Source organism: Ricinus communis, chromosome 1 (genome assembly GCF_019578655.1).
Source record: "Ricinus communis isolate WT05 ecotype wild-type chromosome 1, ASM1957865v1, whole genome shotgun sequence".
NCBI classification, from domain to species: Eukaryota; Viridiplantae; Streptophyta; class Magnoliopsida; order Malpighiales; family Euphorbiaceae; genus Ricinus; species Ricinus communis.
In genome coordinates, this window is record NC_063256.1 from 35556632 (window position 1) to 35568796 (window position 12165).

General features: G+C 33.9%; 3 protein-coding genes across 3 annotated transcripts; 1 reads left to right on the top strand and 2 right to left on the bottom strand.

Annotated features, from left to right (window-relative positions):
• The first annotated feature begins 410 nt into the window (after positions 1 to 410).
• Positions 411 to 3246, top strand: LOC8284136. Its single transcript, XM_002520496.4, has 3 exons — positions 411 to 586; positions 1130 to 1278; positions 2884 to 3246. Exons 1-3 carry the CDS (start codon positions 472 to 474, stop codon positions 2962 to 2964), a joined length of 345 nt encoding a protein of 114 aa, XP_002520542.1. The 5' UTR covers positions 411 to 471; the 3' UTR covers positions 2965 to 3246.
• A 497-nt stretch (positions 3247 to 3743) lies between these two features.
• On the bottom strand, positions 3744 to 6770 carry LOC8284135 (laccase-2). The gene is made up of 6 exons (XM_002520495.4): positions 6589 to 6770; positions 6331 to 6482; positions 5846 to 6090; positions 5574 to 5702; positions 4509 to 5471; positions 3744 to 4190 (listed from the first exon to the last, which is right to left on the bottom strand). The coding sequence occupies exons 1-6, from the start codon at positions 6706 to 6708 to the stop codon at positions 4060 to 4062; spliced, it is 1740 nt and encodes a 579-aa protein (XP_002520541.2). The 5' UTR covers positions 6709 to 6770; the 3' UTR covers positions 3744 to 4059.
• A 1147-nt stretch (positions 6771 to 7917) lies between these two features.
• Positions 7918 to 9605, bottom strand: LOC8284134 (zinc transporter 1). The gene is made up of 2 exons (XM_002520494.4): positions 8869 to 9605; positions 7918 to 8399 (listed from the first exon to the last, which is right to left on the bottom strand). The coding sequence occupies exons 1-2, from the start codon at positions 9482 to 9484 to the stop codon at positions 8008 to 8010; spliced, it is 1008 nt and encodes a 335-aa protein (XP_002520540.1). The 5' UTR covers positions 9485 to 9605; the 3' UTR covers positions 7918 to 8007.
• Positions 9606 to 12165: the final 2560 nt, after the last annotated feature.

Here is a 12165-nt window from a genome sequence, read left to right on the forward strand (position 1 = left end):
TTTAATTATATGATAAATTTTTAATTCTAAGAAATAATAATATCAATTATATTAATAGTATTAATTTATATAAATATTAAAATTTATTAATAAAAATTTTTAAAATAATTTTTATATAATAAAATATTGAAATTAAAAAAATAAAAAATATATAAAAATAATTAATTCATTATTATTTTTAAAATATTAAAAATTAAATATTTTATTAAATTATATATATAAATTTAATTTTATAGTTAAAATAAAAATAACAATCGGAATAAACGAATATTTGTTATTGTAGTTGCGTAAACTTCGTCGAAATATGTTATGGGTTTTGGGTCGTATATGGATTTTAAACGGGCCGGAAACCCGCAGGAGAATCATGCATGGGTCTGGAACCCATTGGCTCAGTCTCTAAAATTAAGCACAGAAGTTATATTGAGCAGTTTCTGTTTTTATATTTGATCATAATCAGAGAGATATTCAAAGATGGCGTGGAGAGTAGTAGTTAAAAACGCAAGCAAAGTTTCAAGCTTTACACCACAACAACCCAATTTAATTCGTGGCTTCTCCAGATTCTTCTCTAAAACCCCACCTTACATTGGTATATAGCTTCTTCACTCTTTCAGTTGATTCCTGATTCTGTTCGGTGGGAAATGGAAATAAATTGTTGGGTTTTGTAAAATGATGTTTAAGTTTGATTGCTTTTGGAACTTGAAAACTGAGGAAACATATAATAAATCATGCATAAATAATACTAATGATATATTTCCCATGGTGACCGGGTTCATGTCTTAGCCCAATGAAAAACAAAGCAAGAAAGACTTAACTGTCGTTAAGCAAGATAGCCTACAGAAAAGTCAGATAATAGATCACTTCTGTAATTTTGTATCCCAAAAAAATTGGGTTGCTTTTTATTTCAAGTGAGATTTTAGCAGCCAAATGAAGAAAATATTTCTTTTTTGTAATTGTACTGAATCTTGAATTCTACGTATTTTTTTTTTTAATTTTCAATGTTGTGAAACATGCCTTCTTTAACTGAATGTTTTGCTCTTTTCTATGTGCTATCAAGTATAATTATTTGCTCTTGTCTAATCAATTAGAACCTACAAATGTTCTGAGAGAGTTTTGATTATGATTATTGCAGCAAAAGTCGGAATTCCGGAGTTCTTAACTGGAATAGGTAAAGGAGTGGAAGCACATGCAGCCAAGCTTGAATCTGAAATTGGTGACTTTCATAAACTTCTTGTTACACGGACCTTGAAGCTCAGGAAGCTAGGCATTCCTTGCCAACATGTAATTTTCTCAATTTTATGCACTCTTAGTATGTCTATATGAAAGAGCATCTATATGTATATTCCATTTTGGCTATGGTTTATCAATTTCTTTTATATTGATATGAACTTCTCAATATTTCGGTTGTCATGATAAATTCAATGGAAAAGGCTTTACATTTTCTTTGGCTTAATCCTTTTAAGGATGTTAATCTTTCTCTACAATTTATATCATTCACATAGTTCACAACTCTTATGTAGCTGGAGGCAGCAGCTAAACTGATATTTTGTGACCTCAGTTGATCATGTTATCCACTGCATTATTAAATTGGATTTTTGTTGTTGAAATATCTCCTCCATCAGCTACATTATGAAACATGTGATAGTTGTTTTTTCCTAATATTGAACTAAAATGTTTAACATCGTGAACGATAAGATTGATTACTCATCTTTTCTTTCCCTAATTACATCCTCTGCTGGCAGAGTGACATAGAATCTTTAAATATGAGAAATTCCGGACCTTTAGGAAGAGTTTATGTTACAGTATTCCAATATTTTACTAATTAATTTGCAATTTAGCTATTATAGGTGATTCTTAGAATCATTAAGTTTTCCTTAATTGTTTTTCTTAATATTTTGCTAGTCAATTTCCTATTTAGTTATTATAGGTAAATCTTAGGATCTTCCTTATATAAGTTTTCCATAATTGTTGTTCGTAATTATGACGAGTAGGGTTTAAGGGTTAGAGACTAGCCTACCCTCTCTTGTAACTATTTAAACATCATTTTCTTATGGAATAAGACAAGTAGAAATTTGTTCAAGGTTGTGAACTCCTAAAGCTCAGAGATCGTAGGGTTCTTTCTAATGAGCCCTTAACTATAATTCAACATAGGTCGAAAAGGAAGAAATTCCAGCAAATACTCTGCACCTTCTTTGGATTCTGTGGTGAATCATAGACCCATAACCCGAACCCAAATCAGTAAATCATACTTTTTCTGGTGGTTCATTATGAGATTGAGATCTTGTTGCTTGCCTCTACTTTGTGCTTCTCTTGCTTCCCTTTGTTTCCAAATGGAAGAGCTTGTATCAAATTATCGTGTAGTCATTTTGTGACCTGTATCCTCAAAATGCATCGAGGTTGTACATATATTTCGATAAATCTTTTGGCATCATGTCCATGAAAAGCCTCATTCAATTCTAGTCAAGTTGCAAAGCCCCTTATAAGTGACATGGTATTGAGACATACAAAATGATCTAGTGTTGTACAGAGCTTAACATCTACATTATGCAGTTGGTTTCAAGCGGCGGAGCACAAATTTAGGTTCAAGTTCTGTACCATGGCCCAAATTGATTATAGCATGTGTGATTTCCTGTTTCTTGTAGCAATTAATACTTCCATTAATTTTTCTGGAAAGCTATAGTGGAATAAGGTGCGGTAGCCTTGCCCAATTTCAGACCTTCAAATGAAATGGTGGCTACATTTATTTGCACTCATAAGGAAGATTAGAACTATGTTAAAAATGCTTTATTAAAGTTTTCTTCAGAACATTGTAATAGTGTAAAATATTTTGTTCAATCAAAGCATATGGATCGCTATTAATTGTAACTTCTGATTTTGGTTTTGCAGAGAAAGTTGATATTGAACTATGCCCACAAGTATAGGGTGGGGCTGTGGAGGCCTAGAGCTGGCCTTATGAAAGCGAAATAAGGTAAGACAAAATGTTCTTGTTTTCTGGAAAACAGTACGGAATCAGTTTGCTTCATGAGCCCATGGTTTTAGAGTGTTTGATCTCATGATAAGTGTAGTCCTTTATTAGTTTGTCAAAATTATAGGAAATTTAAAGGCCTATGTTTTGTAGGACACTTTTTCAAATTAGATTAAGGAGCATGTTGAGCAAACTCATGTTACGTGCGTGCCTAATGATTTGATTATGTTGAGATTATGATGATTGACAAAATAATTAAATTGGGATGCACTATTTTCTTTTCACTTTCGTGGTGATTAATATTAGAAAAAATAAAGACAACTGAAATCTGTTGGATCATCCTTTTTCTAATGATGTTTAACCATTAAGCATTTGTTCTAAATTAGTTACCTATTGATTCCCAATACATAGTATTCAACGACTTATCAACTAATTACGGAATTGGTGCAATGGCTATTCATGTTGAAGTCTTTCTCAAAGTTTAGCTTCCTTTTTCCTTGCTGTCTCATTGTTCTATATCATCCTAAGTTTCTGCTTTCTGTCTCTATATCACCAAACATAGTACAGATTTTGACAATTGAGAGATGCGAGCATGACTGTCTAATAAACACACACAAACTAAACAATTTTTTATTAACTAAAATAATTTAAAATTTTAAAAAATGAAATTGTAACTAAAACAAAGAACTTATTCAGTTTGTTATTAGGCTTGAAGACAAGAATGTCTACGCAAGAGAAAGATATAACCTCAACTAATAATTTCTATTTATGTGCTCCAACAAAGAGTAAAAAGTAAAATTCATAAATTTGAAAAAATGCACACTAAATCATCAACTGTTGAAGTTACATGAAGGATTTCAATTCAACAGCTGATCATTTCATGCATGAGAAAAGACCACCTAATCATTAAACACGGCATTCTTCTAAGGTCTAATACAGTAAAATTGTAGACAAAGAAATGTGAGCAAAAATACACCAAAGAAAGTAACAAACAGTTGGGGTCCTTGGGCAAGTTAGGAAGAATTCTCCCAAAGGCAAAATCCAATTAAGACAATAATTGAAACTTAATTAAGCAGCGTACATGGCATTATTGATGATCAACATTTGGGAAGATCAGATGGCGGAGGAGGTAGCTTCTCATTAGGAAGCTTTCCATCAAGGACAAGCCATGTCATATCCAAGCCCCAGCTTAGATGAACATCAAAGTGGCAGTGCATAAACCATACTCCTGTGTCACATTACAACCCACTGTTATCATTAAGTACTTTGTCTAAATAAAACACATCTACAGTTATATGTACTACTCTTAATATGCCATAATCTATGTGCCTTATTGTACATCCTTCTTTACTTTTGCTCTTCTACTTATTGTATAAGTATGTTACAGGCAATTAATCTCATTAAGCAGAAATGTGCTAATATTATATATGCCATTTAAATTCAATATGAATTTCTTTTTTGTTAAAAAAAAAAAAATTCCATTTATTAAAATGTGTTAAATCATACTAGCACAAGCATAATATATCTGTATGAAGTTGTTACTCACCTGGATTATCTGTGGAAAACCGTATTGCTACCCACCCACCAGAAGGCACAGCAACAGTGTTCAATTCAACAGGATCAACTAGATTATAATTTTTAGGGTCCTTATTAGGATCAAAGTTTCCAAATCCCTGGCCAACAACAAAGAAATTGAAGCCATGAAGATGAAAAGGGTGGCTTTCAATACCCAAAATGCTTGTACCCTGCAAGACTACCTCGACACTAGCATTAAATGGTAGCACCATAACTTTAGTTCCATTTGAAACAAAAGTATTATTTGGTGGTGGACCAGTGTAGTTAAATGGTTCAGGAGGAACTCCAGGAAAATCAGTTGTATAGACCCCATTTGATTTTCTAAAATAATAGGCTTGAAGAATTGCTGTTGAAGGTAAAACAAAGGAATTATTGTTGACAGAAGCTGAAAATTTTGTGCCATTAGGTCCTTGACATGTCTGATTTTCTGGGCATGGATTGGCTCCTAGACCTACTGTGAAGAAAAATTTCTTGTCTACTTTTTGAGGAACATTAATGGGGAATTGATCATTAACCAGTCTGCGAAATCTTCTTGTGTAATTCGCTGCAATAGCTGTTGAATTGATAGGAGGAAGTGATGGTTTAATGAATATAGGTCTTTCACATTTGGATGAAGAATTTAATGAAGTTTCATACTCGAGAATTCCAGCAACAGTTGTATTATCAATTGCACCTTGAGAAGTTGAATATGGTCTAGCTAACATCAAGAATTTTGCATTAGGGGCTATAGGTTTTGTTTCAAGGAGCACGTTTGTAGTTTGTCCTGGAGAAATGAGCAAAAGATCAGTTTTAAAAGGCTTAATATAACCTGCATCAGCTTCAACTACAGTGACACTGTGATTTGCTATGGTGAAAAAGAGGTCGTGATCGATTGTAGCGCTAATAATTCTGAGTAAATATATCTTTCCTGGCTTCACCCTTAGCCTGTATGTATCTGTAATGCGATATAATACAATCATCAGTATTAAAATTAAATTTGGATTGGTACTTCTGCAGGTAAGTACATGTTGACAATATTTTACTAAATTGTACCTACCTTTTGCTGAGCAATTATATAATGGACCTGGAAGTCCATTAATGGTGAAGGCATTAGAGACATTTGGGGGACCTCCAGTCTGTAAAGCCTGGTTAATGATTTCCTCGGGATCAGAATTTTGCCATTCTCCTGTATTTAATATTGTCATTAAAGTTATTAGTCTCAATCTTGATCGTGTTTAGCATAGAGAAGCTAAAGTAGTGCGAGAAGAAGTTACTATATATCAAGAAATCTTTTGTGTTAGCAATATATATAAATGATCTGGATTATACCAAATAAGATGGTGACTTCCTTGTATGGTTTGGGAAATGGATAAGAAGCATTGAGCTGAGGGAGAATGATAATGGGTCCGTAGACAGTAGCTCTAAGTGCAGAGTAGTGAGCATGCCATAAGAGAGTTCCTCTTTGTCCTGTGATGGTGAAGTTGTAAACATAAGTGTTATTTGTTTGAATAGGGCATTGAGCGATATATGCTGGTCCATCTGCCCATCCACTCTGTAGTTGTCTAACTCCATGCCTGTTTTCATCACCAAAAAGAAGAAACAAAGAAAATCAGCAACACTATAATCTTGAGAAAGATTCAATGTCCTCGAGATCGACTCGCATTCGACGATATCAATCGGGTCACCTCCTAATCTTGTCTCCATAAACTTGTTCTTTTTAAGTGTCGAAGGTGATGAAAAAAAAAAAAAAATTATGAAAACATAAACTCTCATAAGGGAAACAATTTATGACAAAAACCTAGTGCTTTTCATACCAATGGATGGTGATATTGTTGGAGACATGATTGACCACCTTCACTAGAACACGATCACCTTCTCTGGCAATCAGGGGAGGTCCTGGAAACTGACCGTTCACTGTCACCATACTCTTAGTGTAACAGAGTCTTGTGTAATTGGCCATTACTATCTGCAGTAGTTTAAGAAAACATTAAATAAAGAAAATATTAGTATAAACTAAGTGCAACTATCCATATGTTTTTTATGAGCTATTAAGAATTATTTGAAATGTGTACATCAAACTTGTAATGCCTAGTAATGCCTGCATTGGCAAACTGAGGAAGGGACAAGAGGCAGCTCATAGCAAGTAGAAGTGACATTAGAAATGCTAGCAACAGAGAAGCTGAAGCACCCATTTGCTAGCTCAGTCTTGCGCACAAACTTTTGTCACTTTTGAATTGTGCTTTTAGTTGAAAAATGAATGAAGAGATTTATAGGAACAGTTGAGTCTTAAACTTGGTTGATTAATATTATTACCTGTTGTTGGACCATGTTCAATTTGGAGTGTAATCAAAGTCAATTAGTTAATTTATCTGTCATTTTGATGCTTAATCCTCTATTTTCCTCATATAGTATTAACCTCAATAGGCTCTATAATAAGTTATGTCTTTACTAAAACAACCCTATTCATGGAAATTCTTGTCATGAAAATTTTCTTTAAAAATAAAGTGGGTCGCGTGTATGATGAAACCTCAGGATATGACAATTCAAGAAAATTACAAGATATTTTGTCCTTATGAATCGTCCTAAAAAGGACATATCTTCCACTGAAAAAGATGCATGGGAATCCACATAGCCATGCCAAAATAAAATTGAACCATATTAATATCTCATGGGCATAAATGGGAAGTAAAAATGCTTCCAAACTTATACCTTATTCAGGTGGAAGAATTCAAAGATCTAGCCGTTGATGTCTAGTGACCAAGACAATCCAAGAGCCCAACCAAACAGAGCCTTAAGAACGCCAAAGTCTAGGAAGATAAGGACATTTGAGCCACACCATTGTTGAAAAGCAAGAAAAGATTAGGTTGTTTAGTGAATTAATTTTCTGTAAGTAACCAAAATAGTCACTCAGGCTTAGTTATGAAGTCACAGTAGGTAGTGGCAAGTTAAGGGAGTAAAACTGGGTCAAGGGTGCATGCATAAGAGATATTAGTTAACCCAAGCTCCAATTTGTAGGTGCACCAACAACTACACTTCTTGCAGTGTACTCCAAATTAAATCTTCCCCCCCTGCATTAGTTCTTTTTTTTTTTGGGTCAATACATTATGAGCTAGTTTCTTGTATTATATTAGGTCTATATCTCTAATTCAATTTAAAAGAAACATACAATTCATGTAGATTAAGAGATTCATGTGTAAGGGTTTGTCGAGATAATTAGTTCTTGATAATTAAAGTTAATTTATGTCTAAAATCATTATTGATCCGGACTTAGTAAAAGCCATAATCAAAGAATAGCAAACGTTGGTTTGCTTTTAAAAGCAGACATCTTAAAGTTATAGGTAATTATCACTTTTATGGTAAGTGCATAGCTACTGGCTCACTGAGCCTCTAATGAATTGGACTGGAGAATAGAAATAATTTCATAAGAAGTTAAGAACTGCAATGAACTAACATTACATGTTTTCAACAAGAGAAATAGAATATATAATTAATTAATCCCAAATCATAACAACTGCTATAATTCCCACCCCAAGAAGCACAGCAAGAAACTTGAAGAATGGAGTATCAAAGTATGAGTGAGTTTGTGGTTTGAATCCTTTAGCTATAAGATGGTTGATTGCAACATAGATAAAAACCCCACATGCAATTCCCATTGAAATAGCATACACCCAGTCAGCATCTTGGCCTTGAGTCGTTGCATCAATGGCAATCCCTATTCCCACTCCAATTGGGCTAGATATTGCAAAGGCAAAAGAGTATGTTACTGTTAATAAAAATGGTCTCTTTGGAATCATTCTCAGAAGTGCAATCCCCATTGCAATGGCTGCAAATATTTTGTGCAAGGATATTGTCCATAGATTCCTCCATGCTTCTGCCTTTGTTGCTGACCATAAATTTATAATATGTCAGAAAACGAAAGGTGCAAAACTCACTAGTCATCACTTTCTCTCAAAACATGAAAATTAAATCACTAGTAGTTAACTTTGAGCTAAACTATGCTGAACCAAAAGCAAAATGCATGGCACATGAAACATGGCAACACATGTATGTGTGATTAATTCTTGACATCAAGAAATTTACTATAGTTTGGTCCTAAATAAATATACCTACTTTTTGAATTAAAGTATAGTTTTACTTTCAATTATATGAGTAGCTACCCTCAGCACCAAATTACCTACATGAAAGCCTCCATGTTTATATTACTTGGGAAGAAAAACAATAATTACACCTAAGCAAGCAAAGCAAATGTTGCTGACTTGCAATATACGTATATGAAAAAAAACTAAAATGTTGCTGACTTGCAATATACGTATATGAAAAAAAACTAACACCCCACGAAAAAGAGCATGTACCTGCAACTCCAACAGCAATACCCTCGAACACAGAATGAAAACACAGAGCAAGAATGAGCAGAATAGTGTCACCAAGAGATGAAGTCCTCAAGAGCACTGGGTTGACATCAGCTTCAACTTGTTTATCGCCCTCTGGAGCCACCCTTCCTTCTTCAATTGGAACCCTGGATTCTCTTTGGCTACCTTTAGTAAGCCGAATCACTATACAATCACCAAACATAGTCAAGAGATATCCAAAAGAGGCTAGCATGAAGGAGAAAGGGTATTCCTTGGATGTAAGACTGCTAAAAGTGTCAGCAGAATCACTCAAGAAATGCATTAGAGATGTCCCAAGAAAAACTCCCCCAGCAAATTGAGTACCCAAAAGAAGGAAACTCTCATTCCATCTATAGAAGTATGGAGAGACACCACCAGCAAAAGTGCTCACAAGAAGAATAATCAAACACCAAATTTTCACCAAAATTAACCCTTTTGCATGCAAATCTGCATCCTCATCCCTGCTGCTATCTTCATCATTACTTCCTCCATGGCCTTTGATTAAAGAAAATTGGAGGAGTAGTAGAGAAATGGAAAGGGTTGACTTGAGTATGTGATCAAAAGAAGATAGAGAAGCCATGACAGTTTTCTTTTCCTTGGGTCAGAAAGGTTTAGATCAGTTACAACTATATAGTTATATAATTATGTGTTGACGTCTGCTTGTATTGAGAGTGATAAGAAAAGCAACTAAATACAAACTGCCGACGGTACCTCCAATATCTGCCATGTTGTAGTACAGTGTTGACTTCCCAAGATTGTAGTAACATTGTACTACACATATTAGTAGGAGTTGATCCATTCCAAGGTTGGCATTGGCTACTGGTATCATAAATATATGGACTTGAATAGTTTAGGAAAAGAGGGATATTTCCTAGTCTCGTGAATCTTGTACAAGTGATCTGAATGGTAAGTCTTAGTACAATGGGATTAATCAAATAAAAAATACTTAATGAGACCGTATGTTGAACCTACCTATCGAAGTTAAAATGAAAAATACAAAATTTGCTCGAGTTAAAAGGAGAAATTCAAAATTTTACCATGTGATTGATAAGTTTTGTTTTGTGATATTCTCAAAGTCTTTTGATGAATTTAGAGCGTTAATTTATATTTAAATTTATTAACGTCGTTAATGTAATAATTGTAGCTTATTCGTTCGGTGTCAATTGCTTGTTTTCCATCACTATTTAACTTCTTAACAATTTAATTTTCATTCAAGATCAATCATATATTAATTATTAATTAATTTATTAAGAAAAAATAATTTTACCATTTATTTATTTATTTTTTTAAATTATGAATAATATGACAAGACAAAAAAAACATTTTTTTTCTACCATATATAATGATTGATTTTATTTAAAATTTAATGACCAAAACTATTAATAATGTTGATCAATTTGATTCCAAATTGCTAATGATGTAATGTACAATATGCTTAACTGCTAAAAGAAAAACTACATAAATGTCATAAATAAAATGATACACAATTAAATTATAAAGTTAAATTTTACACTTCTCCTTGCTAAAAGCCTTAAAAAATTTAATAAAACTATAAAGCAGAGTCTAAAGATTATCCAAACGCTCATGATACAAATGGAATATTTTAAATACTTTGACCAAATAAATTAATTTTTTAAAAAATAAATAAAACAAATAAAAATAGTCGAATTTCACCGGATATAATTTTGATATTTTAATTTTTTTTATATATTCATAATTTTAAATGATGGTGATGATGGATGCAGTTACGAAATTTCATATATCATTACCAACTAATCACAAATAACTATATATACAGCTCATCTTGATAGGCCTACCAAATACTATAATGAAGCCTGAGATTACTTTCTTTGTTGCATAAGAAATATCCCACTTTATGTTAGATTTAATTTTTTATTTATTTCTTATTTGTTATTATTGATAAAATATAGTTTTTTATTTTATCTTTTTTTTTTAGGAGATTGCTATAAGAGACTATCGGTGAAAGAAAAGGAGGAAGGTTTTCCAGCATATGCAGGCCTCCAGACATCTATAAAGATTGACCAGCCAAACAATCAGCAGCAGCATTCCATTCTCTAAAAACATGCATAAAGCTCCCAATCCTGGTTAAGAAGATCTAAGCAGGCACCTATGATATTGGAGAGCTCACTATCACACCCAATACGTCTGGACAACCAACCCAAAGCGAGAGAAGAATCCATTTCCAAACACAGTTTCTTGAACCCTGTCGACCAAGCCAACTTGAGACCATGAAAAGCTGCCCACAGTTCAGCACCAATGGCGTAGCAGTGGCCGATATTAACCATGAAACCACACAACCAGTTGCCTCCTGAATTTCTAAAAACACCCCCACCACCTGCCGTACTAGTTGTCCCCTCGCCGCAACCATCAGTATTTAACTTAATGTAGTCTTCTGAAGGAGGAGTCCAACTAACTAAAATCTCAGGTAATCTATTCTCAGGGAAAAGCCGAGAATCAGGAACTCTCAAGGCTGTCTCAACTTGCCCAAAATAAGAGTTAATCCGGTCAACTTTATGAGCAACATCACACACTCGATTTCTAGAAATGTAGTCTCACGTCCATTTCCAAAGCCACCAAAGAATAACAGCAAATAAATCTCTCCCTAAAGTCAATCCACCCCCTAAAGTCCATGGATTGCTGACACACAAAGTCAGATGGGAAAGAAATGCCTTCCATACCTGAACTGCAAAGTGGCAATCTCGGAACAGATGAGCAAGCGTCTCAGAGGAGGGGCACAGTGCACATTGGCCAGATTCTGATCAACATTGTTGCTCACAAAAATATTAGACTTTGAAAAATTCACTTTTTTGGCCAGAGCACTTGCAAAGTACATCCAGAATTTTAAGAATAACCTGCATTTGCTGAGAAGAAGCTTCAGCCATTAAAACCATATCATCCGCAAAAAAACGGTGAGAAAGGTCAGGCCCTATCCTAGCGACTCTAATTGGCTTCCAAGAACCATCTGAAACTGCCTTATTAATAAGATGTGATAACCTTTCAACACAGAGAACAAACAGATATGGGGATATAGGGCAACCTTGACGAACACCGTGAGGAGGAGCAAAACTATCAAGCTTTAAGCCATTCCAACAAACAGCCATAGAAGCAATTGAAATGCAAGCCATGATGTTACGAACCCAAGATGTGTTAAGACCCACTTCTTCAAGAGTATTTTGAATGAAATTCCAAGAAAGCCGATCATAAGCTTTCTCCAAATCTATCTTAATCAACATCTGCCCT

Excerpts from the sequence above, each read along its gene's own strand:
- LOC8284136 (XM_002520496.4), top strand. The coding sequence starts at position 472 with ATGGCGTGGAGAGTAGTAGTTAAAAACGCAAGCAAAGTTTCAAGCTTT. Across the intron at positions 587-1,129 it reads TAAAACCCCACCTTACATTG|CAAAAGTCGGAATTCCGGAG; the intron begins GTATATAGCTTC and ends TGATTATTGCAG. Across the intron at positions 1,279-2,883 it reads TAGGCATTCCTTGCCAACAT|AGAAAGTTGATATTGAACTA; the intron begins GTAATTTTCTCA and ends TTGGTTTTGCAG.
- LOC8284135 (XM_002520495.4), bottom strand. The coding sequence starts at position 6,708 with ATGGGTGCTTCAGCTTCTCTGTTGCTAGCATTTCTAATGTCACTTCTA. Across the intron at positions 5,703-5,845 it reads GGAAGTCACCATCTTATTTG|GAGAATGGCAAAATTCTGAT; the intron begins GTATAATCCAGA and ends TATTAAATACAG. Across the intron at positions 5,472-5,573 it reads ATATAATTGCTCAGCAAAAG|ATACATACAGGCTAAGGGTG; the intron begins GTAGGTACAATT and ends ATCGCATTACAG.
- LOC8284134 (XM_002520494.4), bottom strand. The coding sequence starts at position 9,484 with ATGGCTTCTCTATCTTCTTTTGATCACATACTCAAGTCAACCCTTTCC. Across the intron at positions 8,400-8,868 it reads TATTGCTGTTGGAGTTGCAG|CAACAAAGGCAGAAGCATGG; the intron begins GTACATGCTCTT and ends ATTTATGGTCAG.